Below are 15,740 nucleotides of genomic sequence, written 5' to 3' on the forward strand. Positions count from 1 at the left end.
AACAGGTGGATTTCATGGAGCACAGAAAGATAATTGATATTAAAGTCCCTGACTTCAAAAACACAGGCATTCTTTTGAGTGATCTGAAAATGTGGCAGAAAGCATTTTGATGATTCTAGGAAGTCATCTAAAATATAACTAAGTGGTATAAATGTGTTCGATAATGATAACTCTTCCTTAGAATAAGATTAGATTATTGAAATTAAAGATTGAAAAGTTTGGGTTTTTTGTGTGCTTCATACAATGTATATATGTCAAGAGCTTATTTCTCTTGTTACTAGAATTTTTGTAGTATGCTTTTTGGTAACTGCTTTCTTGATCAGCTCCTGAAACTGTACTTTTGTAAACTTCAGAGACTATTAAAACTTACACTATGCATCTGAAATGCTGAGAAGTGCTTTGCACACATTAGGTGCATATTGTGTTCTAGGCAAAACAATATGTCATGCTCCATATGTCATGTCCGGGAGCCAGGCTTTGACATTGTTGGCCTGGGTACCTGAAAATGCGCACCTAAAATAGAGCTACTTAACTTTATTGAGGCCAGGTCCTTTTTCCCCTTACCTAACTTTATCAGTGTTAGATTAGCAGTATTATGGCCTGAGAGGAAAAAAATAAACTATCTCTGATTTTAATCAAAGTTTAAGTCTTACAATTATCTATGTCATCATTCATTGAAGCTCTATCAGGGACCCACCATTTAAAAACGAATACTACTAACTGGTGTTATTTAAATAGAAGTCACTTATGATTTAAAGATGAGCCAGGTGAATCAAATGAATATTAAAAGAAATCCTACTCCCAAATTCCTCTGTTGTGAACATTATGTCCTTATAGCTATATTTTTCTTATAAACAACTCCTGCGTTTTAGAAAATAGGGTATGAAAGCCTTATGCCGGAAATGTAAAATGAGTCCATTCTCATTGTTTGGACATAGGGGCAACAATCTACATAATGTAAAATTTAATGGACACTTGGAAGGCATCTGACAAAAGCATACGGGCAGCAACATAAAATTTGACACCCCCAAATCTGCCACATTTATCCACAGTGTTTGAGTTCTCATTTGGCCCTCCTGATTGTCCCCCTTTCACATTACTTTGAACTATAGGGAGATGGCCTTGGGAAGCATCATTAAATAAATCAAAGTGCATTTTAGATTTGGCTTAATTATACCTTTCACATTGGCCTTTTAATTATCAAAATAAAGCCTACTTTTAAGTTGACTTTTATTGTTGATAGCCTTCGCAACCCTCAAGCATGATGGGAGTTGTTTGTGTTTGGAGAGGCCACATGGATCAATCAATCAATCAATCGTATTTATTGAGCACTTACTGTGTGCAGAGCACTGTACTAAGCGCTTGGGAAGTACAAGTTGGCAACATATAGAGACAGTCCCTCCCCAACAGGGGCTCACAGTCTAAAAGGGGGAGACAGAGAACAAAGCCAAACATACTAACAAAATAAAATAAATAGAATAGATATGTACAAATAAAATAAATAAATAAATAAATAGAGTAATAAATATGTACAAACATATATACATATATACAGGTGCTGTGGGGGTAGAAATGGCTGTGGCTGAAAACTACCCAAGAGGAAGGTCCTCCTTTATATTTTATATTGAAAATAAATGCAGTTCTGTACTAGTAAGTCGTACTTTAAATGAATCATTATTAAAATTGATAGGCTCAGAGCAGTGCTTAAGGAATTTGGACCTCCATTATGCAAATCTTTTTCACCCCCTCCAACCTCTCTTCCATCTCATTTACAGGGACTAATGCTAAAGGGTTTGTAGGTTTCCACACCTGTATGCTTCCTGGATTACAGAGCCTCTTCCTTCCTCTTACGCTTCTCTGATATTACACTTACCCCACGGGACAGCCACCATCACATTTTGGGGATGGTGGGAAGAACTACCTACCTCAGCTCCTTATCTAAGAGTGCTTCCTCCCTAACCGGTATCAAGCAAGACTCCATCTTAACCCATGGCACAGAAATTGGGGCGGGTGCCTTTTTATGTCCTCGAGGGTACGTCCTCTATTGCGAGAATTGGCTGCCTGTTTCCTTAAGGTTACTCTGAATAGGAAGTCAATCAATCAATCAATCAATCAATCGTATTAATTGAGTGCTTACTGTGTGCAGAGCACTGTATTATGCACTTGGGAAGTACAAGTTGGCAACATATAGAGATGGTCCCTACCCAACAGTGGGCTCTCAGTCTGGAAGGGGGAGATAGAGAACAAAACATATAACAAAATAAAATAGACTAAATATGTACAAGTAAAATAAATAGAGAAATAAATACATGCAAACAAATATACATATATACAAATATATACATATACATATATACAAATATAAGTCCTTATATTTCAATGATATTATGGAGATGGCATGCATCATACTGAATACCTTAATAGACAGAATTCTCACACCAAGGCACTAAAGCTGGGGCAAGCAATTATTTTGGCTGGTAAGCCACTTTCCACATTTTCCACACCCAACACAAACTTATTGTGCAGTCAAAATAAAGGCTGTAGGGAATTGGAATGAGGAAGTGACTCTAGTTTCCCCCACAGTGGGACTGATTTGGCCCAGAACCTATGGCAATTGCAATTAGCCGTCATCACGCTGCGGTGTCTGCTTCCTCCCCACTTCCCTCCACTCCCTTTCCCCCACACAGTGTCTGACAGCTCTGGGGGTCAAGGCCTATGTGGGTGCTGTCTGTCTCTGGAGAGGATGCGTGACTCGGAACTAGTTAAGAGCCACAGCATGCTAATCTACCACTGCTATCGTGGTGAGTCAATGTGAATTACTTGCCCGGTCAGTATATAAATTGAAAGATGCTTGGAGCAGAAGAATGATTGTCCTCCAGCAAGGGGTTTGGAGAGTATCTTCTCCATCCCAAATCTTTCCCTATAATAACCAAACCATAGGTTTATGAATAATTTACCTAATCCCTTTGTCAGTATATTTATTTTTCATGTTGAACACCTGCAACATACTGTTTGAACTTTCCACCTTCAGACTTAATGGATGGCCCTTCATTCATTCATTCATTCAATCGTATTTATTGAGCACTTGCTGTGTGCAAAGCACTGTACTAAGCACTTGGAAAGTACAATTTGGCAACAGATAGAGACGGTCCCTACCCAATAACGACCTCACAGTCTACAAACGGGCTCACCGTCTAGATTGGGGATGACAAAGACCCTTGGACCTCATGTGGTGGGATTTGAAGAACAATTCTTTGTTCACTTTTCTCCACTGCCCCCAACTCTCTTCTTCATTTTATAACTTCACCCATGGCCCTTCGCTTTTGTCATTCCAGACTGAAGAGCCCTAATTTTTTTCTTTTCCACTCTGGCTGCAAACGTAAGCTACTTCCTCTTGACAATCACCTTGGTGGCTCTGCTGAGTCAGTCAAGTGCTGAGCTTGGGCGCTTACTGTGTGCAGAACACTGCTAAACAATTGGGAGGGTAATTGTAGACTTTATTATGTCATTCCTATAATGTGGCAACTGGAACTGACTTGATTTTTAAAAATGTCAGAATTGTGCCTTTACTTTCGCTTCCAATACCTATTTTGATAATTCTAGTATTTTTGTTGGCCTTTTGGACCTATGTCGTACCTTAAACAATTGTGGAGCTTTCCAAGGCCTTTTTCTTGGACTGCGACTGATAACTTACATCCCTTTCCTATGTACTCATAATCTGGGTTATTTTCTCTAGGTGTATTTGCTCCCATTTTCATCTATCATTTTTATGGTCATTCACTTGACCATATTGGGTCTTTTGAAAATGTCCCCTTGTCTCCATGGTATTTCATGGCCCAGAAGATCTTCATTTTATCTGCAAATTTGGAGAGTTCACTGTATTTGTGAGTGTTTTGATGTTTCCTGCTCTAAAAATGGTGTGATATGCACTAAATTCAACAATCTACCTTATGCAAATATAATAATAATAATGGCATTTATTAAGCACTTACTATGTGCAAAGCATTGTTCTAAGCGCTGGAGCACTGTCCTGAGCGCTGGGCACTGTTCTAATGAAAGGACGGTCACCAATTTTTGCTCCAAAGTTATTTGCTAAAAGCAAATATGGTATATTCTATAAATGGAAATACTTCCCAGTTTGACACTTACATGACAGCTTGTCTACTGTATTTAAGAAGCATAGAGTTCTATGTTAAATGTTTTCATTTAGGTGTGTGAGATCTTTGAAAAATGGGAGGGGAAACATGCTATAATTGTTTAGAGTGCTTCTTGTTTACTTTAAATGCGCACTTGGACTACAGTAACTTTGTAAGTTCTTCATTGCAGAGGAGTTTATTAGGCCTTAGTAAATGCTAGGAAATAATGAACTGTTCTGAAATAGCGTGCTTCTGCAAAGTAATATGTTAGCAAGTTGCTAGTGGTAATTGATAAGCAAACATACCTCTGAAATAATTCTTAATGATTTCTATGAATGCTATATATTGAATAAAATCAGCTTCAAATCTGTGGTGTTCTAACTTTTTTTCCTTTTTTTACAGCACTCTCAACAATAACAACATCACTCGGCTCTCAGTGGCAAGTTTTAACCATATGCCAAAACTTAGAACCTTGTAAGTAGTCATTGTGTAGCTCCATTGTCTGTTCTGAACCCAGCAAATTCTCTCATTAGCTGTTATTGGCTCTGTTCTATCAGTCGTTTAGAAGAATGATCTTCATGGTTGGTGAGGAGTGAATGGGATAATTATTTCTTCAAAAATTTACAAACGATAACATACTATTCAAAATAGTGGAAGTTTTATTTGGGGGAAGGTGAAAATTTGGTTTACTTAGAGCTGCCTGTAGGTCGTATTTCATTAGGAAATAGAAGACTTTTTGATTGGCTGTCATAAGTGATAAATGGAAAATCTTCATGATTTTATTACTGCTGCAAGCAGACGGTAATAAAACTAAACGGGCTCTCAAACATTCTTTGTAACATAAAATTACAGCATCTCTTCCAGGGTTTTCATAATCAGGTTGTGTTGGCATTTATGTTAAAAAGTGTGTATTTTAGGGGGTGTAGGTCAGATATTAAAATAGTCCCATAGCCAATAAAAATGCATTTTCCAAAGAAGTGGTTTGCCTTTTTTCCTGAAAAAAAGAAAGAAATTCAACTCAGGTTGGCCCTTTTAATTTGTTTTGGTAGAAAGGTAAATGTTAGCTGACTAGGTAATTTAAATGTGCCTTGACTTTAGAAACAAGTCAAGCAATTGACTTGAAAGAGTACTGTTCTGGAAGCTCTGTGTTGGAAAATGTACTTGCAAGACAGTAGAACTCTTCAGTGGCAATTATTATTACTGAAGTGAATATAGGTTTGGAAGGATAAAGCACATTTAGAGCTTCACACCTTCTTAGTTCATAAAAATGGGTCATTTTAAAATTGATTGATTAAAATGCATTTCATGATGAATAGTTTTTGATCCCATAATCCCATATACCCATATAATATACCATAGCTCTTAAATACATAATTTAGAGATGAGAATTTGGAAGCGTGAGTTGAAAAGTATCAGGTGTATATGAGAAAATTATCTCTAATTCAGGCTGAAAAATCATTCTGAGACATGAATGATGCAGTCAGGACACTTAAATTGATCAAATTAACTACCTGTTTGCCAAATTTCCCTCGCTTTGTGCTGTATAATTCCCTCTCACTATGTTCTGAATGAGCATTTATTCATTCCCCGTTCAAAAGTGTATCTTTGAGCAATTGTCATTTGCTCCCTTCCAAACAAGAAGTAAGGAAAGGTTACCCCACAAATGAAAATGAGGATTTATGGTTGCAAAAACTGGGGACAGGGACACCCAGAATTCAGTGCAGGAAGATTCAGCACCAGTTGCTGTGGGATTTCAGCCTTATCACATTTAGGGCTCAAGTACCTTGGGCTCAGTCAGGACAGATTGATTGTCAGATTGTCAACTTCAATTTAGATGTATGTGCTTTATTTTTTGCTTTATTTTTCTGTAGCCTTTATGTTATTTAAATTTTTTTATTCTTTATGGCCTAATTAACTTTCTGGACTAGGTTTTGAGTTTTAATATCCATTACTGTTAGAATTGAGCACATCAGCTAAAAAGGGCTGAAATGACATTACATTGTTATGGGAGATTCTGGGAATAAGGCTTTGATTTATAGCTCTGGATAACCTTTTCTTTAGTTTGTGGAAACATAAAAGCCAGTTTGAAGTAATTTACCTAATTTGGTGAATGCATCAGTTTGATATTTTATTAATGGCAAAGTGCTTTTTCCCCTCTTGGAAGGGAGCCATGATCTTGTGCAGGTTCCTGCCAACAGAGAGGCAACTTGGTTAATTCCTTCATTCGCTGCCATTTGTGTCTTTTAATTTCAGGCACTGCTTTTGAGTATGGGTCCCCAAGAGCCAAAAGCAGCTAATCCCCTCTTCTGTGATTAAACAAAAAGGAAGGAAATCAGAAAAGGGATGTGAATGAAGTGTTTTATATTGAATTATTATTCTGTCTTGTTCAGCAGAAAATGAATGTGACCTGCTAAAAGGATTTTGCAAGCAGTTTCTATAGAGACTAATAATGGCAAGACTTACTGATATTTCTAATTGGGAGCCAAATCTTTTATTCACGTTTTCTTCCCCTTGCTGTCAGTAAGTTACCACCATAGAGCAATTTACTTTAGATTTTTTTTGTCCCCTCACCCTTTTGTTAGGTCCCAAACTAAAGAATCCTGTGACTGTTTTCAAGCTCTTGTATATTTGCTTAACTCACAATGAAGGAAAGGAGAAGAAACTTTAGAGACTTAATTTCGTGGTAGCAAACCTTTTTTTTCCCCCCATATTAAACTAATTAGACTGAAACTAAAACAGCGTTTCCCCCTCCCCACATTGCGTGCTTATAAATAAAACCACTCAGGCAAGAGCTCTCAACTTCAAAAGGAAAATAGACAAGGTGGAACTCTCATTAAAGACGTATTATTAGCAAATCTTCCAGGAAGGTGAAACAGTGGCCTTCGGGTTTCTCGTTAATTAAAGCATGTTGACTTGTTTCTTCTCATTCAGTCGACTCCATTCCAACAACCTCTACTGTGACTGCCATCTGGCCTGGCTCTCCGACTGGCTGCGTCAAAGACCTCGGGTTGGCCTCTACACTCAATGTATGGGTCCTTCCCACCTGAAAGGCCATAATGTAGCTGAGGTTCAGAAACGAGAATTTGTCTGCAGTGGTAAGGGGGACCGATTCTCACACTCCTCTGTGATGCTGGGATAGCCCTCTCCTAATGCACGCCTAAGTTCCTGCTAAAAAAGGCCACTAACGTGTGCACTCTTCACTAATATCTCTCTTTTGCTGGTGATAATAACAATAATGATGGCATTTGTTAAGCACTTACTATGTGCAAAGCACTGTTCTAAGCGCTGGAAAAATCCAGGGAGTTAGCTTTAAGATTAACTGTGAGATGTGCTACAGCTATATTGCAGTGGTGATGGTGAGGAACTTTCTTTTTGAGGGAGTTTGTAGTCTTTTTTTGATGTTTTGGGTTGCATGTTTTTTATACTATGTTTCTCCGAAGTGTGTCTCCCCATATTAAATTCTCCCTTGGTACCCTTGGTATGCTTTAACTTCACCTGGTTGATTTTGTGTTTAAACAGTGAAATGACTAACCGTTCATTACTAACCACTTTTTCTCTTTATTCATTTTTTTCCTTCCAATTTTCTAGATGAGGAAGAAGGCAAGTTCAATTTCTTTTTTATTTTAAAGACTGAGAATCAAAGTTACCTAAAAAATTGGGAATTCCCTTAAAGTATTTGGAAAGGATTAATGTCCAACACCTTCTCTGTGGTGCTTGACCACAACAATGAGTCTTTCTAAGGGTGTGGTTACAACATATATATCCACTTCGTAGCAGCATCCATATTTAAAGGATTTTATTGCAAGAAATAACTTAAATAGGCAGATTTGATTCACTTTTTGTATGATCAGTTCATTCTTCCTTCATGAAATAAGTTGCTTTACTAGCTCTGGATGCATTTCCTTCTCAATTACAAAGCAGTGTTGAAATTTCTCATTGCATTGGATTCAACTCTGTTTAATCCTGTATTGTGTTTTAGTGCAAGTTTTCTTTTTTGTATCAGTCAGCACCAGGTTATTCTGAGGCTTTTGTTTATCTGCATCTAATTAAATGTCACATGGTTTCCAACTACGGAATGGGCTGAAAGAATGCAATGTCACAAGTTTTAACAAGGTGATAGTTGAAAATGCAACCATGTTTGCTGCACAATGTCATCTTATGAGCAACAATTGTACCTTTTGTGGCAACCATGCTAGACCAAGAGAGGTGCCACACTGTCAGACCAAATGCTGCACTCGGTACAGCCCAGTAGCCTTTCTCTGACAGTGGCACAAAGGATGCTTAGAATTAATGTGATGATTTTTAATCCAAGTTTCCATGAAGCCTCTTTACTTTTCCTTTTCTTTTTAACAGTGTCATAAGTGCATGGATTAGAAATTGAGATCATGTATGTAAAGAAAGCTGTTCTTCATTTTCAGGGGCCAGGCTACTCCCAAACACAGAAAGATTCAAATGAAATTTATTCTATGCTAGCATCACTGTTGCTTTGGGAAACCAGCAGAGTTTGTAGTGGCATTTCATTAGTACCTGAATTTTCTTTTTTTGGTTTTGGACTAAACTGTTAATGGTGATTTGCATCTTGTTTTGGGATTTTTCCAGGACACCAGTCTTTCATGGCTCCCTCCTGCAGTGTTTTGCACTGCCCTGCAGCATGTACTTGTAGTAACAATATCGTCGACTGCCGAGGGAAAAGTCTAACTGAGATCCCCACCAACCTGCCGGAGACCATTACTGAAATGTAGGTAATCTTGCATTTTTCCACCTTTGGGCATGCAAAGTGCGTTGCATTTTTAGTACTTCAGTCCACAAAATAATAAATTCTAGTGTAATCCCCTTGAACAAAATCAGACAACGTGCGGTTCAAAAGTGTATACTACTGCATTCCATCAGGTGAACATTCAAAACAATCTGTTATGTGCATTGACACTGTCATTTAAATAAATCAGCCACCTTCTAATAGAACAGTGTTGATTGTATCCTTCTTCCTTAGAGGCTAATTTAAAATTTACCAATTATCTCAGTGAAGGTGGTTGGGTGTTTCAGTGATTGGCCCCAAAATAGGAACCATGTAGGATCTGCTAAAATGTCTTTAAATACTGATATAATACCCCTGTTAGGGGAAAATAAATCAGTACTGTATTTTTTTTAATTTTCTTTCTATTGAAGACAGATATTTTTTCTCTCTTGTGGTTCATGGGTTTTTCACAATGAAAGAACATTAAGTGGTGCAAAAAAAACTGCCCTAAAATGTTTAAATCTATGAAAGGGGCAAGGTAGCTGAGCTGAATTCAGTAATGGGGTTAACTCACCTCATTCCTAGCAAGTGAAGGAGCTATTATTCTTCAGGGGTCATTTCCACCTGGTTCGTGAGAGCAAATTTTGGGAAGCTCTTATTGCAGTCAAATAACACTTGGAGAATAGCTTTCCCTTGCATTCATCTATGAATACTGTGTGCAGAGCACTGTACTAAGCACTTGGAAAATACAATTCAGCAATAGAGAGAGACAATCCCTGCCCATAACAGGTTTACAGTCTAGAAGGGTGAAGACAGACATCAAAACAAGTGAACAGGCATCAATAGTATCAATATAAATAGATAGAATTATAGATATATACACATCAAAAGAAGTAAGCAGGTATTAATGTAAATAAATAGAATTATAGATATATGACTATATACACAAGTGCTGTGGGGTGGAGGGAGAGAGCAAAGAGAGGGAGTTGGGGTGATTGGGGAGGGTAGAGGGAGCTGAGGACAAGGGGGGCTTAGTCTGGGAAGGCCTCTTGGAGGAGGTGAGCCTTCAGTAGGGATTTGAAGGGGAGAAGTGTGATTGTTCGGTGGATTTGCAAAGGGAGGGCATTCCACGCAAGAGTTAGGATGTGGGCCAGGGGTCGACAGCAGCACAGTGAGAAGGTAAGCACAAGAGGAGCGGAGTGTGGGGGCTGGGATGGAGAAAGAGAGAAGGGAGGTGAGGTACGAGGGGGCAAGGTGATGGAGAGCTTTGAAGCCAATAGTGAGGAGTTTCTGCTTGATATAGAGGTGGATAGGCAACCGCTGGAGAGTTTTGAGGATCGGGGTGACATGCCCAGAACGTTTCTGTAGAAAGATAATCAGGGCAGCAGAGTGAAGTATAAAGTAGGGAAAGACAAGAGGTTGGGAGATCAGAAAGGATGCTGATGCAGTAATGCAATCGGGACAGAATGAATGATTTTACTAATGTGGTAGCAGTTTGGATAGAGAAGAAAGGGTGGTTCTTGGCGGTGTTGTGAAGGTGAGACCGGCAGGTTTTCATGACAGATTGAATATGTGGGGTTAATAAGAGAACGGAGTCAAGGATAACCCCGAGGTTTCAGGCTTGTGAGTCAGGAATGCAAAACCCAAAGCATCCAAACCCAAGAAGGCCATGGACCCCAAGAAGAAATAAGAATTTCCTCTGTGACTTTTCTTTATACCCCAGTGGCTTTTTTCAGAGCCACCCATATAAATCAAAGAAAGAGCTAAATGCATTTGCTTATTCCGTGTAGCAAAGGGATCTTCAGGGCAATGTACTTGATAGGAATAGGAAGATCTTCTGATGTTCTTGTCTGAAAATGTGCCTTCCTCAAGGCAGAGAAAATACATGAAACAGTATGTGGTAAGGAAAATTTCCAGGAGAAAATAGGAGAAGGAATGATGGGAATCTGTTTAGATGAGGATTTGCTGTTTTCAAAGATGAAATGCTTTGGCTGGGATGAAGTTTGGGAGGGATTAAATATAGGGGTGAACAGTAAATGTAGAAGTACTTTAGAGGATAGGAAGATAAATAGGCTGGAGAGAAATCAGAAATGGAGAAACGTTGGAATGGAGGGCGATTAGAAGAGAGGTGGAGAAGGGTCAGATGCTAGAAAAAGGCTATACTTGCATGTCATAACGCTGCAGGTGGCAGAAATGTGAAACATAGTTCAAGCAAGGAATTATTGCAATCTCCTTTACTAAACCACATTGTGTGTGTTTGTGGATGGGGGGGTGTACATGCATTTATACACGTGCACATCTGCATTCATTCATTTATCTGAGAATGGAATTTGAGAATTATCTGAGAATTTATCTTAGAGAAGCAGCTTGACTCAGTGGAAAGAGCACGGGCTTGGGAGTCAGAAGTCATGGGTTCTAATCCTATCTCCCCCACATGTCTGCTGTGTGACCTTGGGCAAGTCACTTACCTTCTCGAGCCTCAGTTACATCATCTGTAAAATGGAGATTAAAACTGTGAGTCCTGGGACAATGTGATCACCTTGTATTCTCCCCAGCGCTTAGAGCAGTGCTTCAGACATAGTAACCGCTTAGCAAATACCATCATCATCATCATCTGGCTGTCTGCAGTATTTTAATGCCTTTCTTCAACCCTGTCAGGAGGTTGTCTCAAATTTAACTTAGAGACTTTTCCTGACAAAGACCATTCATTTTTATCTTTTCTCTGTGCTTGGTAAGAAGAGAGCTAGTCCCCATATCAGGTCAAGTTAGTATATTTGTAGCCTACTCTTTCTCCTTCATTTAACACTACTATATGTATCTACATATGGTACATATATAATAAATGCATACTATAAATATATAAAGGATATCTATGTGTATATATATATAAATATATCCTTTACATGCTTACTGCTGATGCTATTTTGATTTAATGATGGCATTTGTTAAATGCTTACTATGTGCAAAGCACTGTTCTAAGCACTGGGGGGGATACAAGGTGATCAGGTTGTCCCACGTGGGGCTCACAGTCTTAATCCCCATTTTACAGATGAGGTAATTGAGGCTCAGAGAAGTTAAGTGACTTGCCCAAGGTCACACAGCAGAAATGTGGCAGAGCCGGGATTAGAACCCATGACCTCTGACTCCCAAGCCCGTGGCTCTTTCCATCGAGCCACACTGCTTTTACAGTGAGTCCGCAGCTTTGTTCTTTCCATGCTTTGTATTCTTCTCAAGATTTATTGACTCCCTGTCTTTTTTTGGGGGTAGAAATATGGAAAGGGTCAAAAATAGATCCTCTTCAATGAGGATATTTGTTGATATGTGCATGTTTATGATACCTGGGGCTTATAATGCAATTTGAGACCAGAAATAGTATTTGAGTCAAGCAGGGTAAAGGAAATACATGGTCTGCTTCCTGCTTGATGGATTTTCCTTTGGGTCTGGGTAAGTAACCTCCCCTCCTTATGAAATGCGACTGATGCAAGTGATGCTTTCAACAGTGAGCCATTTTCCCCATCTTGGTTCTATCTTCCCTCTCTGCACTGCCCATTTGAAGTCCAAACCTGGAGCCAAACAGGATTCTTTTCTCCCAAATGTCTCAAGCCTTCTCTCCACTGGTGTTAACATTTGCAAGAGTACAATCTTATGTGGATACTCTGGAATTCAGCGTATTCGAGCTCCATAGTATTGCGATGCAAGCTATTGTCTTTTTGGCATCTCTCTGAGCTTCTGTCTTGAATTTCCCCCTTCTTTAAATCCCCAAAGGATTTAAAATTGTCTAGGAGCTAACAATTTGATCCACCAACTTAGTAAAAATTTCTGACGACTCAGAGTTTACTCATCACTTAATCAGAACTGTTTCCTAAGTGCCTACTGTATGCAGAACTCTGTACTAAGTGCTTGGGGGAGTGTAATAGAATTAACAGGCATGATCCTTGTCATCAGGGAATTTACAGTCTAGTGGGAGAGACAGTGATTTAAATAAATTTCAGGTAGGAGAAGTGGCAGAATATAGGGATATTTACATAAGTGCTGCAGAGATAGGATTGTGTAACAGACTATAACTGTATGGACATGAACCAGGTAGTTAGCAGTCATGGAAGTGATAAAGTGGAAGTGGGTGGCAGGGGATATAGGGTAAGATTTCAGGTAGGAGAAGTGGCAGAATATAGGAATATTTACATAAGTGCTGCAGAGATAGGATTGTGTAACAGACTATAACTGTATGGACATGACCCAGGTAGTTAGCAGTCATGGAAGTGATAATGTGGAAGTGGGTGGCAGGGGATATAGGGTAAGAAGATTTGAAATTAATCAGGGAAAACCTCCCAGAGGAGATATGATTTTAGGAGGGCTTTGAAAATGGGGAAAGAAATGCTCTGTAGATAATAATAATAATGGTATTTGTTAAGCACTTACTATGTGCAAAGCACAGTTCTAAGCGCTGGGGAGGTTACAAGGTGATCAGGTTGTCCCACAGGGGACTCACAGTTTTAATCCCCATTTTACAGATGAGGGAACTGAGGCCCAGAGAAGTTTAAACTGTGGGGAGGTATCAGCAAGAGGGCAGTGGCAGAGAAATAATCACTGGGCACAGTGAATAAGTTAGCTTGAGAGGAACAATGAGTGAAAGTTGGGCACGGAGGGATAGGGGCAAGAATAAGCCGGGGGAGAGAGTAGATATTTGAAATGAGGGTTTCATATATGACAGGCCACAGATCTCCTCAATGCTAAGTCTTCTGCTCATCCCACCTCTTCATACATGCTTTCCTGGATGAATTTAATAATAATAATAATGATGATGGTATTTGTTAAGCACTTACTATATGCCAGGCACCATACTTTCCCGGTTCCCTGAGGTATAGCCATCTCTTCAGCCAACTCTACCACTGTGTACTTATTTACATCCTCCGTACCACTCAACTATATGTAATATTTATGGTATTCAAGCCCTTTACAATGTACAGTGCTCTGCACACAGTAAGCCCTCAATAAATACGATTGAATTGAATGAATGTACCAACCACTGGACTAAATGCTGTGGTAAATACAAGATAAGAAGGTTGGACACAGTTCCTGTCCCATGTGGAGCTCACAGTCTAAGGGTGTGATATGTGCACTCAATCATTTCTTATGACCACTCTAGTTATAAATATTGTTATGCTTGTCTGCTCAGAGTATAAGATTCTTGTGGGCAGGGAATGTGTCATTTCTTTATTCTGTATTTCCAAAGCACCTAATATAGTTCATCCCACTAAATGAACACTTAAATGCTTCTACTATTACTACTCCTGCTGTTCTCAGGTTTTGGAGGTTGATCTGGGCCCAGGGATGACCTTATCCATCCCCTCAGTCTTTCGACAGAAAGTCGTGGAAATGGATCCTATTTTGTGCCTTTACCTTCCTGCCACATGTGTGAAAGCCTGCATAGCAAGGTCTTGGGGACTCTCGGTCATTTGCACACCTTATCAAAATGGTCCTGAAAGGAACATCTTTGGGGCAGGCAATGCCTGGCCCCAGACAATCCCATCTCTTCTCTGGTCAAGACTCATTTAAAGAGAAGACCAGAGAGGATGCTTTCACTCCCTTATAGGGTAAAGAGTTTGTTGGTTCACTTCCCCTTCCCTCTGACAGAGCCTAGACCAGAGAATCTGGTCAAATAGAAATAAAAAATAAGGAGCCCAGCTCTCTAGCTGCAAATTTTCATGACAGACCCTTTCTGGTCTGACTTGTACAATATGTTGCTGAAATGGCAAACTCACTGGAGGCTGGGTAAATTCTCACAGATATCATTTTTCTCAGTTGCTCTAAACTCCTCAAATACAGCCTCTCTTTTTACCCTTATAATTCTCCTTTGAGGTAAGTAGAGAGCATGTTATCCTCCTTTGCCAATCAGGGGGGAACTTTCAGGTCAGTAGTATCCTAAATCTCTCTCATCCACTTTAAGAAGGCTATCAAAGGAAGAACTATCAGGATGAGGAGGATCTGAGGGCTTCTTGGATGGGCTCTGTAGCCTCGGGCTTAAATTTCCGAAGAGTTCAGATCCCTCCAGAGTTCCCCTAGGGCACTGCACATCATTGATAATTGAAATGCTTTGTACTCACAAATCCATCACTTCAAAGATTCTTACAGCTTTTCAGGCATTAAACCACCCCTTCTCATATTGCTCTTGTAGGTCAGTGAAGACCATCTTGTTCTCCTTTGGGTAATGGGAAACCTAAAGTGGAAGTGTGTGGTGTCAATAAAAAGTTAATGTAATTCATTGACTATGAACTTGGGTTTGAGATGTTTAGCCCACAGATCTGACCCAGCAGGTCATGTTTTGAGGCCCCAAGTTTTTCAAAGTACTAATGCACTCTGGAGATTATCAGATAACAATGATAGTGTTCATTAAGCACTAACTCTGAGCCGAACACTGTGCTTAGTGCTGGGGTAGATACAAGTTAATCAGATCTGAGAAGCAGCATTGCTCAGTGGAAAGAGCATGGGCTTTGGAGCTAGAGGTCATGGGTTCAGATCCCGGCTCCGCCAATTGTTAGCTGTGTGACTTTGGGCAAGTCACTTAACTTCTCTGGGCCTCAGTTACTTCATATGGAAAATGGGGATTAAGACTGAGCCCCCCGTGGGACAATCTGATCACCTTGTAACCTCCCCAGCCCTTAGAAAGTGCTTTGCACATAGTAAGTGCTTAATAAATGCCATCATCATCTGACAGTCCCTGTCCCACACATATAGTCTTTGTTTATCAGCCATTGGATAATTAACAGTAGCTAAACAAAACTTTGGATGAGCTTGTAATACAAAAACTAGGGGTCCAACTTTATAATGAGTCACCACAAACGATGAAGTGAGATGAGTTATAAAGATGT

At 39.5% G+C, this 15,740-nt stretch overlaps 1 protein-coding gene across 1 annotated transcript in view; it reads left to right on the forward strand.

Moving 5' to 3' along the window:
- The window catches only part of SLIT2 (slit guidance ligand 2), a 320,705-nt gene that overhangs the window by 197,072 nt on the left and 107,893 nt on the right, over positions 1-15,740 (forward strand). The window contains exons 8-11 of the mRNA XM_038751941.1: positions 4,539-4,610; positions 7,068-7,231; positions 7,725-7,736; positions 8,736-8,874. Coding sequence (XP_038607869.1) covers positions 4,539-4,610; positions 7,068-7,231; positions 7,725-7,736; positions 8,736-8,874 — 387 coding nt within the window. The remainder of the gene's footprint in view (positions 1-4,538; positions 4,611-7,067; positions 7,232-7,724; positions 7,737-8,735; positions 8,875-15,740) is intronic.

The sequence above is a fragment of the Tachyglossus aculeatus genome, chromosome 10 (assembly GCF_015852505.1).
Source record: "Tachyglossus aculeatus isolate mTacAcu1 chromosome 10, mTacAcu1.pri, whole genome shotgun sequence".
Taxonomy (NCBI): Eukaryota; Metazoa; Chordata; class Mammalia; order Monotremata; family Tachyglossidae; genus Tachyglossus; species Tachyglossus aculeatus.